The 22,447-nt window shown below is 49.5% G+C and overlaps 1 protein-coding gene across 3 annotated transcripts; it reads right to left on the reverse strand.

The window, feature by feature from the left end:
• Positions 1-8,432: 8,432 nt before the first annotated feature.
• rnf168 (ring finger protein 168) lies at positions 8,433-22,209 on the reverse strand. Of its 3 annotated transcripts, none has more exons than XM_080493646.1 (9): positions 21,595-21,882; positions 14,910-15,133; positions 14,369-14,570; positions 14,010-14,077; positions 13,309-13,464; positions 9,635-9,714; positions 9,312-9,360; positions 8,761-9,241; positions 8,433-8,669 (listed from the first exon to the last, which is right to left on the reverse strand). In XM_080493646.1, the coding sequence occupies exons 2-9, from the start codon at positions 15,078-15,080 to the stop codon at positions 8,629-8,631; spliced, it is 1,248 nt and encodes a 415-aa protein (XP_080349772.1). In that variant the 5' UTR covers positions 15,081-15,133; positions 21,595-21,882; the 3' UTR covers positions 8,433-8,628. The 3 variants fall into 3 exon arrangements, with proteins under 3 accessions (XP_080349772.1, XP_080349773.1, XP_080349771.1); XM_080493647.1 differs by having other exon boundaries at positions 8,458-8,804; positions 8,933-9,241; XM_080493645.1 differs by having other exon boundaries at positions 8,458-9,241; positions 21,595-22,209.
• Positions 22,210-22,447: the final 238 nt, after the last annotated feature.

The following is a 22,447-nucleotide window of genomic DNA, read 5'->3' on the forward strand; positions in this document are numbered from 1 at the left end:
CGTTCTCTCCATTCTCCTCGTTCTCTCCATTCCCCCCGTTCTCTCCATTCTCCTCGTTCTCTCCATTCTCCTCTTTCTCTCCATTCTCCCCGTTCTCCTCATTCTCCCCGTTCCCCCTCGTTCTCTCCATTCCCCCCATTCTCTCCATTCTCCTCATTCTCTCCATTCCCCCCGTTCTCTCCATTCTCCTCATTCTCTCCATTCCCCCCGTTCTTTCCATTCCCCCCGTTCTCTCCATTCTCCTCATTCTCTCCATTCCCCTCGTTCTCTCCATTCTCCTCATTCTCTCCATTCCCCCCGTTCTCTCCATTCTCCCCGTTCTCCTCATTCTCCCCGTTCCCCCTCGTTCTCTCCATTCCCCCCGTTCTCCTCATTCCCCCGTTCTCTCCATTCCCCCCGTTCTCTCCATTCTCCTCATTCTCTCCATTCCCCCCGTTCTCTCCATTCTCCTCATTCTCTCCATTCCCCCCGTTCTCTCCATTCCCCCCGTTCTTTCCATTCCCCCCGTTCTCTCCATTCTCCTCATTCTCTCCATTCCCCTCGTTCTCTCCATTCTCCTCATTCTCTCCATTCCCCCCGTTCTCTCCATTCTCCCCGTTCTCCTCATTCTCCCCGTTCCCCCTCGTTCTCTCCATTCCCCCCATTCTCTCCATTCTCCTCGTTCTCTCCATTCCCCCCGTTCTCTCCATTCTCCTCATTCTCTCCATTCCCCCCGTTCTCTCCATTCCCCCCGTTCTCTCCATTCCCCCCGTTCTCCTCATTCTCCCCGTTCCCCCTCGTTCTCTCCATTCCCCCCGTTCTCTCCATTCTCTCCATTCTCTCCATTCCCCCCGTTCTCCTCATTCTCCCCGTTCCCCCTCGTTCTCCCCATTCCCCCCGTTCTCTCCATTCCCCCCGTTCTCTCCATTCCCCCCGTTCTCTCCATTCTCCTCATTCTCCCCGTTCCCCCTCGTTCTCCCCATTCCCCCCGTTCTCTCCATTCCCCCCGTTCTCTCCATTCTCCCCGTTCTCTCCATTCCCCCCGTTCTCTCCATTCTCCTCATTCTCCCCATTCCCCCCGTTCTCTCCATTCTCCCCGTTCTCTCCATTCCCCCCGTTCTCTCCATTCTCTCCATTCTCCCCGTTCTCTCCATTCTCTCCATTCTCCCCGTTCTCTCCATTCTCCCCGTTCTCTCCATTCCCCCCGTTCTCTCCATTCTCCTCATTCTCCCCATTCCCCCCGTTCTCTCCATTCTCCCCGTTCTCTCCATTCCCCCCGTTCTCTCCATTCTCTCCATTCTCCCCGTTCTCTCCATTCCCCCCGTTCTCTCCATTCTCTCCATTCCCCCCGTTCTCTCCATTCCCCCCGTTCTCTCCATTCTCCCCGTTCTCTCCATTCCCCCCGTTCTCTCCATTCTCCTCATTCTCCCCATTCCCCCCGTTCTCTCCATTCTCCCCGTTCTCTCCATTCCCCCCGTTCTCTCCATTCTCTCCATTCTCCCCGTTCTCTCCATTCCCCCCGTTCTCTCCATTCTCTCCATTCTCCCCGTTCTCTCCATTCCCCCCGTTCTCTCCATTCCCCCTCAAAGTCAAAGTCAAAGTATTTTATTTGTCAGATATGCTGCATGTTGCCATGCAGCACAGATGAAATTGCGATCCTCCCATCAGTGCAAACTGCAGTGCAAAAAAACAACAAACAAGAATAAATTAGTAAAAAAAAAATAACAATAGGAATAGAAATACTATACAATATATACAACAATCTAAGCAATAGTAAATAATAAAGTTATGAAGGTGAGGTAGTGCGTTGACGTGCGAAGTGACTCAAGTTGGCAGAGGGTTCAAGTGAGTGGAGGTGATTGTGAGTGCGTGAGTTCGGGGGGGGGGCAGATAGTCAGTTGGGGGGGGGGTCATGTGATGTGAGGGCGGACTGTGGCAGGAGGCAGAGAGGGGAAGGAGGGCAGAGGGGGGAATGAGGGCAGAGGGGGGGAGGAGGGTAGAGGGGGGAATGAGGGCAGAGGGGGGGAGGAGGGTAGAGGGGGGAATGGGGGCAGAGGGGGGGAGGAGGGTAGAGGGGGGAATGGGGGCAGAGGGGGGGAGGAGGGTAGAGGGGGGAATGGGGGGGAGAGCAGGGAGTGAGTTGAGTCTCCTGACTGTCCTTGAGCTGCTGGTTCGAGCTCGGAGACTCTGCAGTCTCCTCCCGGATGGCAGCAGGCTGAAGAGGCTGTGAGACGGGTGGGTTTGCGGGTGAGACGGGAGTTGTAGATGTCCAGAAGGGGGGGAAGAGAGACACCAATGATCTTCTCTGCTGCTCTCACGATGCGCTGCAGAGTCTCACGGCAGGACACGGTGCAGGCGCCGTACCACACGGTGATGCAGCTGGACAGGTGCTCTCCATGGTGCCTCTGTAGAAGGGGAGCATGATGGAGGGCGGGGCTCTTGCTCTTCGCAGTTTGCGGAGGAAGTAGAGGCGCTGATTGGATCTCTTATACAGTGATGTGGTGTTGTGGGTCCAGGTCAGGTCTTCAGAGATGTGCACACCCAGGAACTTGGTGCTGCTCACCCTCTTCACTGTAGCACCGTGGATGATCAGCGGAGCATGCTGGGTGAGCGTTCTCCTGAAGTCCACAACAATCTCCTTTGTCTTTCCCACATTCAGATGGACATTGTTGTCCTTACACCACGAGACCAGCCTGCTGACCTCACTCCTGTAGCTTGTCTCGTCGTTGTTATTGATGAGACCCACCACAGTCGTGTCGTCAGCAAACTTTACGAAGAGGTTGGAGCTGGAAGATGGGGTGCAGTCATGGGTCAGCAGAGTGAAAAGGAGGGGGCTCAGCACACATCCTTGGGGGGCCCCCGTGTTCATCATGATGGTGCTGGAGGTGTTTCTGCCGACCCGAACTGTCTGTGGTCTCCCCGTCAGGAAGTCCAGCAGCCAGTTGCACAGGGCGGTGTTGAGGCCCAGGTGGTCCAGTTTGTGGATGAGCTGCTGTGGGATGATGGTGTTGAATGCTGAGCTGAAGTCGATGAACAGCATTCTGACGTGGGAGTCCTTGGTCTCCAGGTGGGTGAGGGCTGAGTGGAGGGCGGTGGAGATGGCGTCGTCGGTTGATCTGTTGGGCCGATAAGCAAACTGGTAGGGGTCCAGGGTGGAGGGGAGGGCGGACTTGATGTGCTGCATGACCAGCCGCTCGAAGCACTTCATGATGATGGGGGTGAGTGCGACCGGGCGGTAGTCATTGTAGCAGGATGGAGGTGACTTCTTCGGGACCGGGATGATGGTGGTGGCTTTGAGGCATGTGGGGACAACAGCTTGGCTCAGTGAGGTGTTAAAGATGTCGGTGAAGACTTCTGTGAGCTCCTCAGCACAGTCTCTCAGGACACGACCTGGGATGTTGTCAGGACCTGCCGCTTTCCTTGCATTTGTACTCTTGAGGGATCGCCTCACGCTGTCCCGGGAAAACGTCAGCACCTGGTCGCCAGGAGAAGGTGGCGGCTTCTGTACTGGGGAGTTGTTGTCTGCCTCAAACCGCGCGAAGAAGTCGTTGAGGTTGTGCAGCAGGGAGGTGGAGCTGTCGCAGGTCTGCGGGGGGGGGCTTGTAGTCCGTGATGGTCTGGATCCCCCGCCACAGGTTCCTGGTGTCACTGCTGTCGGTGAAACGGTCTGCGATCCTCCTGGAGTAATTCCTTTTGGCCAATCTGATGCCTCGTGACAGGTTGGCCCTGGCAGTCTTTAGGCCCGCCGCATCCCCGGCTCTGAAGGCAGCGTTCCTGGCCCTCAGGAGCCTGTGGACTTCACCTGTCAGCCATGGCTTCTGATTGGCCCGACGGTCTCTGTGTACTCCTGGAGGTCGGTGGTGTTGTTGGTGGTGGCTGCTTGTTTGAACACACTCCAGTCAGTGGTGGAGAAGCAGTCCTGGGGTGCTTCGGTGGACCCCTCAGGCCATATCCGTACTCGCTTTGTAGCTGGTTTGGTGACTTTAACCAGTGGCCTGTATGCAGGCATTAGCATCACAGTGGTCTGAGGCTCCGAGGTGGGGGAGGGGGAGAGCTTTGTAGGCTCCTTTGTTGACAGAGTAAACATTGTCCAGTATATTGTTACCTCTAGTGGGAAATCTGATGTGGGCTGTCAGCTGCTCACTGATGTGCTTGTGGAGATCAAACAGAGCCTCACTCCTGCTGGTGGTGGAGCCGGGGGGGGATGTATGTTGCTACCAGCATTATGGCACTAAATTCTCTCGGCAGGTAGAATGGCCGGCATTTAATGACTCCACAGCTGGTGAGCAGCGCTTACACTCGTTCTCTCCATTCTCCTCGTTCTCTCCATTCTCCTCGTTCTCCTCGTTCCCCCGTTCTCTCCATCCCCCCCGTTCTCTCCATCCCCTCCGTTCTCTCCATCCCCCCCGTTCTCTCCATCCCCCCCGTTCTCTCCATCCCCCCCGTTCTCTCCATCCCCTCCGTTCTCTCCATTCCCTACACTGTGGATGAACAGGCCAATATTAAAATACAATTTACAGCCACGTCCAGTTTTCCAAATGTAATCGGGGCAATTAACTGCCCTCACATTGCTTTAGGCTCCAGGTCTAGTGAACAAATGTTCACACAGTCAATGTGCAAGTAGTCTCTGGCGCCAACATGGTTCTCACAAATGTAGTGACCCGGTGGCCTGGGTGGCCTGGGTGGCCTGGGGGGCCTGGGTGGCCCAGTGGCCTGGTGGCCTGGTGGCCTGGTGGCCTGGGGGGCCTGGGTGGCCCGGTGGCCCAGTGGCCTGGGTGGCCCAGTGGCCTGGGTGGCCCAGTGGCCTGGGTGGCCTGGGTGGCCTGGGTGGCCTGGGGGGCCTGGGTGGCCCAGTGGCCTGGTGGCCTGGTGGCCTGGTGGCCTGGGGGGCCTGGGTGGCCCGGTGGCCCAGTGGCCTGGGTGGCCCAGTGGCCTGGGTGGCCTGGTGGCCTGGGGGGCCTGGGGGGCCTGGGTGGCCCGGGTCCACGCAGGACTCCTTCATCCTGACGCCCAGCAGTGGAGGGAACAGACTGCAGGCAGGCGCAGTGCGTGGCGACTGGCGCTGGTTCCTACACCAACACCACTGGAGAAACCAGAACTAGTTCAGAATGACTGACAGTCACTCCTTTACCCCTGCAGGTACCGGGGGGCACCGGGGGGTACCGGGGGGTACCCACCACGGCGCCGGCTCCTGACCCCATTAAACAACCCGCAGAGCAGAAGAGGTGTGTTTTGATGTGGTCTTGCTCATGGGCTCCGTCATGGAGCCTCGGCCTCCTGAAAAGCTGGAGGTGTTTAGATGCATCAGGTGGCAAGCTGCTCCATCACCCCACCAAAGAGTGTCAAATGATCAGGGTGGGTGGTGTTCTGCACCCCCCTCCCGCCTGGCCTTGCTCCCCCACAGCAGGTGGACCCTGACGGAGCCTGACGGAGCCTGACGGAGCCTGCCCCGTCTCCACCAGCCCGCAGGTCCAAACACCAAGTCCAGTGAGCCGGCCGTGCGGCTGTCGGCTTTTGTCCCCAGTCATCTATGCAGTGTACGGTTTCCACCATCTGATTTCAAAATAAAGGGTTTTAAAGGGGACATATCCTGCTAAATCCACTTTTTTAGCCCTTAAATGCATGTTGTTGTATATTTAGAGTGTTTAGAAGTACAGAAAAGTTCAAAGTACTCTCTTCAGGTGCTCCGTTGATATCTTTATATTCTGTTTTGGTCATATTTTGCGATCCGTTTAGATTTTTCTATTCTCTATTACGTTTTTTGAACAATGACGTCACAGTATTCTCAGCGGAACTGCCAAATTAGAACAGAGCACTTCGGTAAGCTGTATATAACGCTAAAAAGTGTGATGATAAGACGTCCCTGTCATTGTTTTGTTAGCATTAGCAGTTGCACCGTCTTCATATGTTAGCGCTGTGTGCTCGTTTTAGATTAGAATGTAACTTCTGTGTTAAATAGTCGTTGTAATACAGGCAGTATTGTAGTAGTGGGCATGGATGGAGAAGTTAGTGTAAATATAGTAACACACCATTGCGTTACATCCATATGAAGACGTTGTTCTGTAGGTGCATCATGGTCATTTTCATCTGGCTCCGCCGGGTCCGACTCTGGCTCCAACATGTATGGCTGGATGGACAAATCTTCCCTTGTTGACATTTTGTAAATAATGTGTGAATAGAAAGTTTCTGCGCCGCTAGATAATTGTATCTGTTCTATCAAACTACAAAGATGGCCGAACAGGGTGGAGTTGAACAGAGTGTCACCTCTGCAACCTGGAGAGGAGGAGGGGTATGAAGAGACCGCCCCAAAACCAGTTGCTCTCAGAAGCACATCAGAAAAGGGGTAGAAAAGGGGCCTGTGGAGCTCTAATAATGAGGAATTCAGACCCAAGCATTGCAGTTTCGCTTTATATAGACCACAACTGTATGATTTATATGTAAAAAGGAAGGATTTAAAAGCATGATATGGCTCCTTTAAGAACAATGATTCACTCAAGCTGAAACCTACTTATCAAAGGCTTTCAGTTGATTTTTTGAATAGAACAAAAGTTTATTTCAGACATTTGGGCACAAATTTGATTATTCAAAACAATAAGAGTAAAATTCAATAAAAACACACAAAGCAAAGAAACGTCCCGGAGCAAAGACAGAGTCATTAAATAAATAAAGTCCAACCACACGAGACAAGCAGTGGATGAAAGGTTCATTTCATTAATTTCTGGGTGGAATATCAAATGGTCTTTTCAATGTGATATTAGGTAAAACTAATTGATCTATTTATTAATCATCAATTTTTTGACAATTTGAGGTTGCATTTCAAAATAAAATACCTAAATTTTTGAACATTACCAATCAATCCCTGATTTCTAGGTGGAATAACTCCTAGTTGTCCCAGGGTCATTCCATGTCAAAGTAGACCATGCCAAGATAACAGTGTCTGTATGAAGGCATTCTGATGTATCGTAGTTTTATTTTGAAATGACACATCAGAATGCCTTCCTACTGACTGAGTGGTATCCTGGAATGGTGTACCATCACTGTGAGGGGGAATGACCCCGGGACAACTAGGAATGTTGGCGTCATTCCACCTTGAACTAAGGTGTCCTATTGAATTTTCAAAGTTGTTTCAGTGAGATAATCCTACTCGAAATAAGAGTGTTTGCTTATATTGTAATTTTGAAATAGATTTTATTTTGAAATGCAACATCATACTGTAAGAATACAAGTTGGACTTCAGATTTTGAAAACAATAGTTTGAGTCCATCGATACGCTATGTGAATTATCTTTAAATAAGTAGTGTTTAGCTTGAATAAATCAGTCTTTAACAGAGTTCTCAAGGCTTCATTTCGATGTGCTGTGAGCTTTTATTTTGAAATCAGTCGGCGGAAATAGTACGCTGCATTCTTGATGATCGACAGCAGCCGACAGCCGCACGGCCGGTCTCTGACCGCAGTGATGGACACGATGGTGTGTCTCTGCGTTTTGAGGACCAGACCACTTTCAGGTGCAACATGTGCTCAGGACGCACTGCTGCTGGGGACAGCTGGGACGCACTGCTGCTGGGGACAGCTGGACCTGCAGCCCCGGTGAGGGACGTCCCGGTTCCCCCCGGTTCCAGCTCGAGAGTGACTGGGGACACAACAAAGTCCACTGAGCGGTTGCTGCGGGAATATTTAATGAATATATTTAATCAAGAGATCAAAGTGGATTTCCCGGTGTCCTCTGTGGGCTCAGGTGTGGCCTGGCCCCCACCTGGAGCACACACGCTTTGGCTGTGCGGCGCCACCCTCCTCCTCGCCTCCACCTTCAGGTCCGACCATTTCTTTTTCACAGAAGGTCTGTGGAACTCAGAGTTGACCGCAGCGGCAACGTGCTCCCACTCACTGGTCTTTTCTTGCTGAACCCCCCCCTGTCTCACCCCTCTCCCTGTTCCTCCCCCTCCCCCTCCCCCCTCTCCCTGTTCCTCCCCCTCTCCCTCCCCCTCTCCCTCCCCCTCTCCCTGTGCCTCCCCCTTCCCACCAGAAACTCTGACATTTGGGTTCCGGTTCTTCTCTACCATGATTTGGAGTTAAGCGCTGTGGGAAAGCGCTGTTGTTGATCTGCAGACTGTTGAGGCCCTTTGCATTGACCATATATGGTCATTGACCATACATGGTCAATGACCATATATGGTCATTGACCATACATGGTTGGCTCTGGGGGAACCAACATGGACGTTCTGCTGCATAGTGGTGATTAGAAACTGTTTGCATGATCTGAGCTCCTCCAGGCCCAGGAGAGGCCCCCCTCCCGAGCCCGGAGGTCCCCCCCCAGGTCTCTGAGGCCCGAGCCGGGGGCGTGCCGCCCTCCCAGCCCCTCCCAAAGGCCTGCCCCTGAATGACAACAATGACACTCCAACACAACCAATGACTCAAGTTAGTCACATGATTAAAAACAGCGAACCATCAGAGCTGCAGCTCAGGGATTTAAAACACTGAAACATTTAACCCGATTTTTTATTTCTGAAGTAAAACATGAACTTTTCCTCAGGATGCTACAAACACCAGGACCTGGACCTGGACCTGGACCAGGACCAGGACCTGGTTTTCCGATCTGAATCAGCAGGAGGTGGAACAGGAGGTGCTCTCAGCTGCTGGTGAACATCTCAGTCAGGGTGGTTTGTTTAGTGCGTCTGTGGCAGGAGGAGGTGCTGGAGGAGGTTCTGCCCGTCTTCCCAGAGGGAGGAGAGGAGGTGCTGGAGGAGGTTCTGCCCGTCTTCCCAGAGGGAGGAGAGGAGGTGCTGGAGGAGGTTCTGCCCGTCTTCCCAGAGGGAGGAGAGGAGGTGCTGGAGGAGGTTCTGCCCGTCTTCCCAGAGGGAGGAGAGGAGGTGCTGGAGGAGGTTCTGCCCGTCTTCCCAGAGGGAGGAGAGGAGGTGCTGCTCCTCTGTGCTCCTCCTCTCCTCAGCAGGTAGGCAGATGGTGTTCCTTTACGTCGGTTGGTGGCTTTCTGTCGCTCCTCCTGGTCCAGCTCCTTCTGCAGGAGCAGAGCCAGCCGCCGATCCTCCTCCTCCTGCTGCCGCCGGTCCTCCTCCTCCTCCTCCTGCTGCAGAGAGGAGGTGGAGGAGGGGGGGGAGGTTGGGCTGTGAAGGCACTGTCTGAACTCCTCCTCCTGCTGCTCCTCGGGGCTCCTCCTCTTCAGCGAAGTACTAAATGTCCTACCGGGACTGTCCAGGGGGCGGGGCTCCAAGGGGAGGGGGCGGGGCTCTGACTGGGGGAGGTTCTCCTGAAAGAGATGGACGGAGGTTAGCGCCTCCGGCTGGCCCAGGTGGAGTCTGACGGAGAATCAAACTCACCTTGTTTGACAGGAAGCTGGACGGAGCGAGACAACGAGGGCTCAGGAACCTCCAAGGAGAAGAAGACACTGTGACCTTTGACCCACACATGAAGAGCCCAATACAACCACTGAAGCTCCACCCACTTATAAACGTCTACTCAAGCCCCACCCACTTCTAACGTCTACTCAAGCCCCACCCACTTCTAACGTCTACTCAAGCCCCACCCACTTCTAACGTCTACTCAAGCTCCACCCACTTCTAACGTCTACTCAAGCTCCACCCACTTCTAACGTCTACTCAAGCTCCACCCACTTATAAATGTCAAGTCAAGCTCCACCCACTTCTCAATGTGTCCAGCCACATCCTTTTTCTTCTTCTGAGGAGGAGGAGCGCTGTCCTGTGATGGAGGAGGAGCATTGTTCTGCATCAGGACATGAGGAGAAAGAGGAGGAGGAGAAGGAAGAGGATAAGAAGGAGGAAGAAGAGGATCCCATAAATATATCCAAAATCACACATTATAAAATCTAAAGAAAATAGTTTCAGTAACATGTTAACAGACATGCAGACTAGTAATACTAACCAGGGCCCGGTTGTTCTAATCTGTTTTATGTTAACCACTGGTTAAGCCCTAACCGCTGGTTAAATCCTTAACCCGCCATTAGCTAACTGACTGTTAATTATGCCTTGTTTAAAACATGGTTAGTCATCCCGTTAGTTACCGTCAAAGTTAACTGTGAGGTTAACAACAGTGGTTAGCGTCCCTGACGCTGCTCCGCCCAAGACTCCGCCCACTTTCGTCTCCGTTCTTCCGTGTTTTGTCTTAAACATAGTGGTGGAGGCAGAGCAGTGTTTTTATCTGCTCTATTAAACTACCATAAAACATGATAAACTACCATAAACCATGAGAAACTACTATAAACCATGAGAAACTACATAAACCATGAGAAACTACTATAAAACATGATAAACTACCATAAACCCTGAGAAACTACCATAAACCATGAGAAACTACCATAAACCATGAGAAACTACTATAAAACATGATAAACTACCATAAACCCTGAGAAACTACCATAAACCATGAGAAACTACCATAAACCCTGAGAAACAACCATAAACCATAGAAACTACCATAAACCAGGAGAAACTACCATAAACCCTGAGAAACTACCAGAAACCATGATAAACTACCATAAACCATGAGATACTACCATAAACCATGATAAACTACCATAAACCACGAGATACTACCATAAACCATGATAAACTACCATAAACCAGGAGAAACTACCATAAACCATAGAAACTACCATAAACCATAGAAACTACCATTAACCATGATAAACTACCATAAACCATGAGAAACTACCATAAACCATGAGAAACTACCATAAACCAGGAGAAACTACCATAAACCATAGAAACTACCATTAACCATGATAAACTACCATAAACCATGATAAACTACCATAAACCATGATAAACTACCATAAACCATAGAAACTACCATTAACCATGATAAACTACCATAAACCATAGAAACTACCATTAACCATGATAAACTACCATAAACCATAGAAACTACGCTGCTACCAGGATGTTAAAGATGAAAACTGAGCTGGAGGATCAGAGGCTTCATGGTGCCTCTTCTTCTTTAATCTGACCAGAGAGAACCATCTAGAGAGAACCATCCAGAGAGAACCATCTAGAGAGAACCATCTAGAGAGAACCATCTAGAGAGAACCATCCAGAGAGAACCATCCAGAGAGAACCATCTAGAGAGAACCATCTAGAGAGAACCATCCAGAGAGAACCATCTAGAGAGAACCCTCCAGAGAACCATCTAGAGAGAACCCTCCAGAGAGAACCATCTAGAGAGAACCATCTAGAGAGAACCATCCAGAGAGAACCATCCAGAGAGAACCCTCCAGAGAGAACCCTCCAGAGAGAACCCTCCAGAGAGAACCCTCTAGAGAGAACCCTCTAGAGAGAACCCTCCAGAGAGAACCCTCCAGAGAGAACCCTCCAGAGAGAACCATCCAGAGAGAACCCTCCAGCGAGAACCATCTAGAGAGAACCCTCTAGAGAGAACCCTCCAGAGAGAACCATCTAGAGAGAACCATCCAGAGAGAACCATCTAGAAAGAACCATCTAGAGAGAACCATCTAGAGAGAACCCTCCAGAGAGAACCATCTAGAGAGAACCATCTAGAGAGAACCCTCCAGAGAGAACCCTCCAGAGAGAACCATCTAGAGAGAACCCTCCAGAGAGAACCATCCAGAGAGAACCCTCTAGAGAGAACCCTCCAGAGAGAACCATCTAGAGAGAACCATCCAGAGAGAACCATCTAGAGAGAACCCTCCAGAGAGAACCCTCCAGAGAGAACCATCTAGAGAGAACCCTCCAGAGAGAACCCTCCAGAGAGATCCCTCTAGAGAGAACCATCCAGAGAGAACCATCTAGATTGTGGACTGAGTGACCAGAGAGGAAAATAAGAAGAACGTGGGAACCAGATAATAAGTCGTTCCCTCAAATGAATGAAGCGAGGGAACCAGATCATTTCATCTCTGGATTGACGAAGGGAGAGGTCTGCATGAGCAGCAGGGGGCGCTCCGCTAGGAGACGCTCTACAGAACTTCTTTCTAATGAAGCCAGACTTCTGGTTCCTCAGGAACTACTAAACAAACTACAAACTACTGGAAATGAAAGTTGGAGTTTTTAGAGCTAAAATGAGCCTTTTAATGGCTTCATGTGAAAGAGAACTTTAATCAGAGTGGTTACCTAGGTTACCATGGAAACGGCTGGAGATCCTTTCTTCCTGCTAAAGAGGAGACATGAGAATGAGATCTTCTCTTTCTGGACCAAGGAGAGTTTAACTCGTCTGGACTTCACAGGTTTAGTTAGAAAACACCAGGATCTAATGTTCTCCGTGGAAACGAGGCTCTTAAAGCTGCAGAGCAGCAAATATGAGGGGATGGAGGCCACATTGGTGAGGGAAGGAGAGAGTAACTCTCTGTGTCCAGTTAGTAATCTGAGGTTACTAGTTAGTATCTCATTCCCACCTGTTATTATTATTATTATTCCTCTATGTCCACTCTGGGGCTCCATAGAGGAGCAACTCTTCATTCCAGGATCGACTCTATCAAAGTTCAGTCCTCCACCCTGTCCTTCCTTTGTTCAACTGCTATCATCAACACCATGGTGAGAGTTAACCACTGGTAAACAGCTAGTGGAGGTTAACTTTAACGTCAAGGTAACTAACCTGGTTAAAGTTAACCCAGTTTGAACAACAAGATAACTCCTGGTTAAAGTTAACCCAGTTTGAACAACAAGATAACTCCTGGTTAAAGTTAACCCAGTTTGAACAACAAGATAACACCTGGTTAAAGTTAACCCAGTTTGGACAACAAGATAACTCCTGGTTAAAGTTAACCCAGTTTGAACAACAAGATAACTCCTGGTTAAAGTTAACCCAGTTTTGAACAACAAGATAACACCTGGTTAAAGTTAACCCAGTTTGAACAACAAGATAACTCCTGGTTAAAGTTAACCCAGTTTTGAACAACAAGATAACACCTGGTTAAAGTTAACCCAGTTTGAACAACAAGATAACTCCTGGTTAAAGTTAACCTAGTTTGAAACAAGATAACACCTGGTTAAAGTTAACATAGTTTGAACAACAAGATAACACCTGGTTAAAGTTAACCCAGTTTGAAACAAGATAACACCTGGTTAAAGTTAACCCAGTTTGAACAACAAGATAACACCTGGTTAAAGTTAACCCAGTTTTAAACAACAAGGTAACACCTGGTTAAAGTTAACCCAGTTTGAACAACAAGATAACTCCTGGTTAAAGTTAACCCAGTTTGAACAACAAGATAACTCCTGGTTAAAGTTAACGGTCGGTAAAATGTATTTCACGGCTGGTTTAAACAATAACCCAGTCTGGAACAAGCGGGCCCTGCTGGACACATGAAGTAGGACTGGTAATACTGGTTGTACTAGTAATACTAACCAGCTGGTTACTGAGCAGTTGCGCTAGCTGCTGGTCCTCCGCACTCCTCCTGTTCTCCTCCTGCTGGAGCAGCTGCTCCTCTTCCAGTAACTTCTGGATCAGCTCCTCACTGGCTCTCGCCTGCTCCTCATCCAAGACCCGGCGCTCCTCCGTCATCTGTGAGGAGGCGCACAACGTCACACAGGGAGGAGGCGCACAGCGTCACACAGGGAGGAGGAGCACAGCGTCACACAGGGAGGAGGAGCACAGCGTCACACAGGGAGGAGGAGCACAGCGTCACACAGGGAGGAGGAGCACAGCGTCACACAGGGAGGAGGAGCACAGCGTCACACAGGGAGGAGGAGCACAGCGTCACACAGGGAGGAGGCGCACAGCGTCACACAGGGAGGAGGAGCACAGCGTCACACAGGGAGGAGGAGCACAGCGTCACACAGGGAGGAGCACAGCGTCACACAGGGAGGAGGCGCACAGCGTCACACAGGGAGGAGGAGCACAGCGTCACACAGGGAGGAGGAGCACAGCGTCACACAGGGAGGAGGAGCACAGCGTCACACAGGGAGGAGGAGCACAGCGTCACACAGGGAGGAGGAGCACAGCGTCACACAGGGAGGAGGAGCACAGCGTCACACAGGGAGGAGGCGCACAGCGTCACACAGGGAGGAGGAGCACAGCGTCACACACATTAGATGAAGTCTACTCACTTTGCTGATCTGGTCTTCATATTCCTGTCGCAGCTCTCCAGGCTGACACACCCTGGGAAAGCTAAGCACTACACACACACACACCATGAAGAAGTCTGCCCCTCCATCTCTCTACCTGTCAAGTGTGTGTCCCAGTGTGTGTCCCAGTGTGTCTCTGTGTGTGTCCCAGTGTGTCTCTGTGTGTGTACCTGCTGTGTGTATGTTTGTGTCCCAGTGTGTCCCAGTGTGTGTACGTGTGTGTACGTGTGTGCTCCCGTCTGTGTAGCTGTGTGTGTACTGGAGTGTGTATGTGTGTGTCCCAGTGTGTCTACCCGAGTGTGTCCCGGAGTATGTCCCAGTGTGTGTGGCGGTGTGTGTACCTGTGTGCTCCTGGGTGTGGTCGGCCTCCTGCCCGGCCAGCCGGCGCTCACACTGCTGGGGGAAACAGGTTTGAATCCTGGTCCACAGCTGCTGGTTGACCAGAGTGTTGTTGCGGCTGTGCAGGCGAGTCCAGGTGGAGACTCTCCTCCTGCACAGGGGGCAGCAGAGAGCCGCCTTGTCCACCGACTGCAGGAAACACTCCTGGACACAACCACAGGGGGGCGTTAATGTGTGACCTGGGGGGGCAGCAGAGAGCTGCCTTGTCCACCGACTGAAACCAACGGAGTTCCTCTCCCAGAATCCTCAGGGGGAAATGACAGATTCAGTTGGACGTCTCTGATACGTCGTCAAAACCTTTCTGGAGGAAAATCATGTCACACTCAGACCTTTCCCCCGTATTGTGTGTGTGTACAGGGAAGTGTGTGTTACCTTGCAGAAGGTGTGTGTACAGGGAAGTGTGTGTTACCTTGCAGAAGGTGTGTGTACAGAGAAGTGTGTGTTACCTTGCAGAAGGTGTGTGTACAGGGAAGTGTGTGTTACCTTGCAGAAGGTGTGTGTACAGGGAAGTGTGACCGGCTCCACAAAGATCTCCAGACAGACAGGACAGGTACAGTCTTCTCTGGACAGCTCCACCTGTCTCCTGGTCCTCCTCCGTCCATCTGACTCTGAGGACACCTCCTGCACCACCTCCTCTTCTGACACTGATGGCATCCTAGTCCTCCTCCTGGTCCTCCTGGTCCCAGATCAAAGCTTTTCCAGTCAGTCTGTGGAGCCGAACCAACAAACCAGGTCAGACCCTGTGCAGACCAGCAGGAGGTCCACCTGTGTGACTTGAGGAGTGTTGGTCCGCCTCCTGGTCCTCCTGTCAACCACACCTGTCCTGTTGCTAGCTAGCCTGGTGCTAGTTAGCCTGCTGCTAGTTAGCCTGCTGCTAGCTGGATGGTTCCTTCTCAAAGGTTTTGTGACATGAACAATCGACTCCAGCAGTTTGTTGTGGGTTTTTAAAGACCACCCAGGGGTCTTTTCCAGCAGAAAGAACAGGGTTATAGTTCTGATCCAGGGACAGATTTAGCACCAGTTCTTTGTCTTCCTACCACCAAAGCCCCGGACAATAAGGGGCTGAACTCATTGGCTGGGCAAAAGCAGAGCCAGAGCAGGATCTGACACGTCATCAGCTGGGGGCGAGTTATCGCGCTCTCCAAGGTAGAAAAGACGCTGAACCGGCTTTCTGGAAAGTCCAGTGAACACGGAGCCCCGGAGTGGTTCTCGAGAAAAATAGTCGTTCCTTGAAGTTAATGATACGAGGGAAGGAGATCATTTAAAGGCGATGGTGGAGCCGTGGTTCTAGAGCTGCAGAGCTCCTCCTGTCAGTCAGCTGGTGGATCTAGAACCTAGAACCAGTTCTTTTCAGGCTTTTCATGGTGACATCATTGTGACTAAGTTCACCTCCAGGTCTTGTTTGGCGTTCTGACCGCAGGCTGAGGTCTGCATGAGCAGCAGGGGGCGCTCCGCTATGAGACGCTCTACAGAACTTCTTTCTAATGAAGCCAGACTTCTGGTTCCTCAGGAACTACTAAACAAACTACAAACTACTGGAAATGAAAGCTGGAGTTTTTAGAGCTAAAATGAGCCTTTTAATGGCTTCATGTGAAAGAGAACTTTAATCAGAGTGGTTACCTAGGTTACCATGGAAACGGCTGTAGAGCAGTGTTCTATCATTCTACACCTCCATTCCTCCATGTTGAAGCTTTTGATTACGTGACAACACCTAATCCGTGAAACAAAGGAGTGTTTCCACTGCAGCAGCAGCAGACACTGACACCCTGTAGTTAGTCTGCCGGGCCACTGGAGGGTGCTGTTGCTTGATTTTGTAATGAAATTACAGACGTGGGTGCAGAGAACAAAACACAATCAAGGTGAAGAAAATGGAGAGAACCTGACATCCGCATGGACTGATGAGGAATCAGATGCTATCAGGGAGAGTCTCAACTATTAAACTAGAATACGACGGCCAGTCAACCCACTACAGGTCGGCCATGTTGGTTTACTGGAGCATGAGCAGGGAGGAGAGAGATGAGCAGTAACAGGCTCCGCCTCCATCAGAGTCTGCAGGAGGGAAGAGCTACCGGGAAAGAATATTTTCACCCTGGGAGAAGAAATAAAAACTTCATGGACACAGCGGATCAGAACACGGGCAGAGATGGATCTCAACGTTTTCCCACTAGTCGAGAGGACTAGTGAGCCATGGGTTGCACTAGTCCTGCAGACGTTGCACTAGTCCTGCAGACGTTGCACTAGTCCTCCACCCAGTGAAATATATTTTGTTAAAGAAAAACAGTTTCATGTTCTATTAAAATCCGGATCCTAGTAATAACAATAGATTGTTTTAAAAAGCTCCACTGTGTTGCAGGTACATCATCTTAGAGTACTTCCTTTCTGGTACACGGCAACAAAGTAGAGAAAGTAAAGTCAGAATGTGCCCCCCCCTGCCTGGAATGCCTGTTCACTACAATACTTCATTATTCAAGGTTTCCAGGGCTTCACATTAAGGATGTTCACAACGTTTTACTTTAGAAGTTTAATGGAACTCTATAAGCTGGGTAAAGTATGAATTCGGCCATTAAATACACAGCTTCAGGAACTTGCTCGTCCCTACACTGCAGTAGGGAAGCACCCATCACGTTTATTCACTTCTGATCTGATCCTGATGCCGGAACTTGTATATCTGCTGATACTATCCTGATAGCAGAGCTGTTTGCTTCAATATATTATTATTATTGTTGTTTCTATATGAGTCTGTAATAAACTCCTCTCTACAGTAAAGTATGAAATGTACTAATGTAAAGGAAAGATTTACCCATCAGTCATGATAACTTACAATTTATTGTCAGGATGACAACTGAATGTTATTGTATGAAATTGTGATAACGCGAGATGCCAAGTTTATGTTGAGTTCATTAATGAAAAGTTTTCAAACTTAAAAAAGCATTTCCATTGAACTTAGGAACGGTCGTCATAACGACGGGCCGGTAACCGTCTGTCCTCATTGGCTGTTTGTGACTCCGTCATCACGTTGTACGTACTTTGTAAACCAAAGTGTTACTGCTGCCGCCGTTCCCTCTGTCCTCCACCTTCACGTCCAGCAGCTGGAGACACATGGAGACATTCTGGATTGTCAGCTAATTGTGATTTTGATAAGGTAAGTCATGGCTCACGAAAAGTTTGACACTAAATTAAAATGTAAAAGATGAGCTCGGGGCCATATTTGCTTTAATAATTAGAATTAACGATTTTTTCAGACTGCAAGTCAAAACCTTTTATATCAAACTCTTCTGCAGAAATACAAAAAAGAAAGGTACCCTAACAAGCGGGAAGATAGAAAGTTCAACTCATTTTCATGTGGTTGAATCCTTCTTTAGAACACTGAAGCCAAACTGGAGGGCCTGCAGCGAGGAGCTCTGGGGAAGCCTCCAGATTATAATCCCCAGCTTGCTTCATGGTTTGTAGAGAGGTGAGTCAACGTTTTCTGAATATTAATGATGAAATTCCTTTTTGCCTTTAAAGTGACTGTAGTATCTTACCAAGTCAGGCAAAGCTCACTTTGGTTTGTCTTGTGCTGAAACAATCCTCCAGTAATCCCTTCACTAAAACACCTCGTTCAGAGGGAATGGCCGGCCAGAGAAACTTCCTCCGAGGCTCAGATTGAATTATCTTTGACCCACATGACAAACTGTATGTACAGGTATTGCTAGCCAGCCGATATATTGTGTGTACTATTATACTACAAATCCCACAATGCACCGCCGTGCGTCTGCTAAAACAAAAAGAAAGAAGAAGGTGCGTCCATGGTGGAGACGTCACCAGAGGATTTGGTGATTCTGAAGCCCAAAACAGGAAGGAACTGCTCAGTGATGCACTGGCAGCTGGCGTGGAGACGCTGAGGTGGAGACGCCGTCGTGGAGACGTTGTCGTGGAGACGCCGTCGTGGAGACGTTGTCGTGGAGACGCCGACACCGGCGTGGAGACGCCGTCGTGGAGACGCCGACGCTGGCGTGGAGACGCCGACGTGCCGACGCTGGCGTGGAGACGCCGTCGTGGAGACGCCGACGTGGAGACGCTGTCTCCAGCTCTGCAGTAGGTCCATGTATGAACTGTTTTCAATTAAAGTCCCAGTTTATCCCTTCAATTGAACGTCTTTCCACAGGAAACACTCCCAGCTGCTCTTCCTGTATTTGGCCCGGGATCAATGACCATCAGCCCTTTCTCCTTCACATGACTGCTGGTTCTATGATTTATTTAGAGTTCTCACAGAGCACAATATGGAGGATCTGTTCCAGCTGGCCATCCTGCTGAAGACGCTCAGACACGTATCTCACATGGGAATCATTGAACAGGAGCTTCATACACACTAAAAACTAAACAAACAAAGAAATAAAGATGCAGTTGGACTGCTGAGGAGACCTCAATCAACTGTGGTGGGAGATGTACTGAAGTGACAATATGAGTACTGCTCTTTGGAAACGCCTGTATAAGAGAAAGTTCTACTTTCAAAAACTCACTAAGCTAATGTGAGGAATACAAGTACTTTCAGCAGCACTTGATAGTAAATTAGGCACGTTACAGTGAGATGTTTTATATTCTGTATCGTGTGCATGTTGCAGTTTTTCTGTGGTTGATGATTGAGCAAATTGTAAATACTTCATATATTTGGCTGGTTTAATCAATTTATCGTAGTATATAAGCCCAATGTGTGTTTTTGTCAGGGCTGTCTAGAACCTCAGGTTCAATGAGCTGTAGTGCTCGTCCTGGTGACCTCTCTAATCTAAGAGTAAAACTAGGCAGTGCCGATCAAATCTGAATCAAGAGTCTGTTACTGTTTTTTCTATGTCTTGCTTGATGGAGGCCTTTTCTTGGGGGTGGATGATGTGGTGTTCCTGCCAGTCCACTTCCAGTCTTGGTTTCTTTGGGTTCCGTTCCCATAATAATTAAATCACATGTGTCAAAGTCATGGCCCGCCACGTTACTTTGTGTGGCGCGCGAGGGCTTAACGGTCTGATGGTCTTAAATAAATACCGTAATGCTGTCAATAGACGCGCAGAGCACGCCCTGGGGTGTCTACTGGGAACAACACGGGAATTACATGTGCCTTTGTTGACACAGTAGTTCTGCACTTGTGCATCTCCAGATTAAGATGTTCCCCGCGCCGACCCGGGTTCCCCCCCCCCCCCCATGTGCGCGCGGGCGTTGAGGCACTGACACGGGGGAACGAGGGCCCAAGGAGGTGCGCCATGCGGCAGGTTGGGAGAGGGACGGGGCGACTGCTCCCTCCAGGGCAAAGCGGAGTTTGGTTGCAGATTTACTGTCAAAACAATTTTCAAGAAGTTCTTTTCCAAGAGGTCTTTGAACGCACCACAGCGCTCCGAGCGCATGGAGGTCCGGTGCAATTTACTAGTGCTCACTCCAAACTCTATGGCAGGATTCAGGGTTACACTATTTGCCATTATATTATTTTCAAGACCGTGAAAAGCTGACGTCTGTCTCCGCCCTTCTCCGCCCTTCTCCGCCCTCGAGCCCAGACGCTTCAGGAAGAGCAGACTTCTTTATGCAGCTGCAGCAGGAGAGACTTGAACTGGGATATTTCCCATCGGTAAAGGTATTTATTCTGGCTACACAAGTATCCATCTGTCATGCAAAGGCTTTTTATACTGCATTTCTGCAGGATAACTTGATTTTTGTAGTCGTAAAACATTATTGAGGGATGGAGTGAGTCAGACCAGCACCGGGGAAGGCCTCGGGCTGAAAAGCACGGCCGCCACTGCAACTAGCAAATATATCTTTTATATCTATGCAAGTGCATATGTAATATTGGTAATATGAATAAGTAATAAAGTCAGAGTTATTTAAAATTAAGGAGTAGTTACATTATATTTGTTTACTTTTAGGTGGTATTATACAGTCTTAGTAACACGTGACCCTGTGAGGACAGCCATGATGCTGACTCTCCTGAGTCACATAGAAACAAAGCAAAGCTCAATGTTCCTCACAGCAGTGGGAGAAAAACTCCTTCATACTGTACATAGTTGTAAAGACACAAGGTACATGGAATGTACTAACATTGACATGGAAGTTGCGAAAAAGGTCATTGAGAGAATTTCTAAACTCCTCAAGTTCATCTGGAACTTGACTTTCCAAACTGGTCCAAAATGAAAATGGTTAAAGTTGTGTCCCTCGATAGAGGTGGGGAGGGACACCACCTCTCCAACTACAGGCCTGCTTCTTTGCTTCCTCAAATTACGTAGTACCGAACCATATTATGTTAGAAATACAAATTAAATGAAAGCTGCAAGCAGTGTTGGAGGGAACCTCGCCCCCTGGCCCGTCCTCTGGCCCCTTTAAATGTTCTTCACCTGAAAATCACACAGGTTCCTCCCCAGGTGTCCCTGACCTGGAACCTCGTCTTATCTCATATGCTAATCTGCTAAGCTAACTAGCTTAGCATTAGCATTAAAAAAGCATGCCACCTCCTGCTCCTCCTCCTCTCCCTCTTCTGTTCTCCTCTTCTCTGGTTCAGAAGGTTCAGGTGGAGAAACATGAAGGTTCAGGTGGAGAAACATGAAGGTTCAGAAGGTTCAGGTGGAGAAACATGAAGGTTCAGGTGGAGAAACATGAAGGTTCAGGTGGAGAAACATGAAGGTTCAGAAGGTTCAGGTGGAGAAACATGAAGGTTCAGGTGGAGAAACATGAAGGTTCAGGTGGAGAAACATGAAGGTTCAGAAGGTTCAGGTGGAGAAACATGAAGGTTCAGGTGGAGAAACATGAAGGTTCAGGTGGAGAAACATGAAGGTTCAGGTGGAGAAACATGAAGGGTCAGAAGGTTCAGGTGGAGAAACATGAAGGTTCAGGTGGAGAAACATGAAGGTTCAGGTGGAGAAACATGAAGGTTCAGAAGGTTCAGGTGGAGAAACATGAAGGTTCAGGTGGAGAAACATGAAGGTTCAGGTGGAGAAACATGAAGGGTCAGAAGGTTCAGGTGGAGAAACATGAAGGTTCAGGTGGAGAAACATGAAGGTTCAGGTGGAGAAACATGAAGGTTCAGGTGGAGAAACATGAAGGTTCAGGTGGAGAAACATGAAGGTTCAGAAGGTTCAGGTGGAGAAACATGAAGGTTCAGGTGGAGAAACATGAAGGTTCAGGTGGAGAAACATGAAGGTTCAGGTGGACTCACCTGTTGATTCCGTTAGCTAACCCCGCAGTGTTCGTGTTAGCATCGAGCTGCTAACGGCGAGTAAAGTCCAAAGTCCAAAACCTGGTTCAGCACCAGACGCTCCGGGACCAGACGCTCCGGGACCAGACGCTCCGGGACCAGACGCTCCGGGACCAGACGCTCCGGGACCAGACGCTCCGGGACCAGACGCTCCGGTTCCGCAGGACGCTCTATCTCCGCTCAGGCCTCGTTAGCCTCCTGTTAGCCGCTATCAGCGTCACACACCCGCGAAAACGGCAGCGCGTGCACGGCTGACGTAGGCACGTTACGGCTGACGTCGCACTTTCTCTTAAAAAACAATCAGCAACATGTTTTTCACATCCCGTACACCTTTTCTATGTAATGATTCATACAAAACATTCGAACACAAACACAGTCATTCTGTGACGCAGTTTTCATTTTAGAAAACTTTCACATTTTCAATTGCAACTACAGAAACAGTGAAAACGATGTAGTTTCCCTGTTGGGCCAGTCGTGGGTGCTGTTGTTAGTTTTAGTACTGAAAGAAACACACACACACACACACACACACACACACACACACACACACACACACAGCAGAGAACAACCTGTTCTAAACTTTAACAACAGGAGAACACGGACATTCTAGTGGACAGACGACCAAGTTGGATTGTTATTATGGTGACTGTCAAAATAAAACCACCAAGTTGGATTGTTATTATGGTGACTGTCAAAATAAAACCAAGTTGGATTGTTATTACGGTGACTGTCAAAATAAAACCACCAAGTTGGATTGTTATTATGGTGACTGTCAAAATAAAACTACCAAGTTGGATTGTTATTATGGTGACTG

This window comes from Lipophrys pholis (genome assembly GCF_963383615.2).
Source record: "Lipophrys pholis genome assembly, contig: SCAFFOLD_46, whole genome shotgun sequence".
NCBI classification, from domain to species: Eukaryota; Metazoa; Chordata; class Actinopteri; order Blenniiformes; family Blenniidae; genus Lipophrys; species Lipophrys pholis.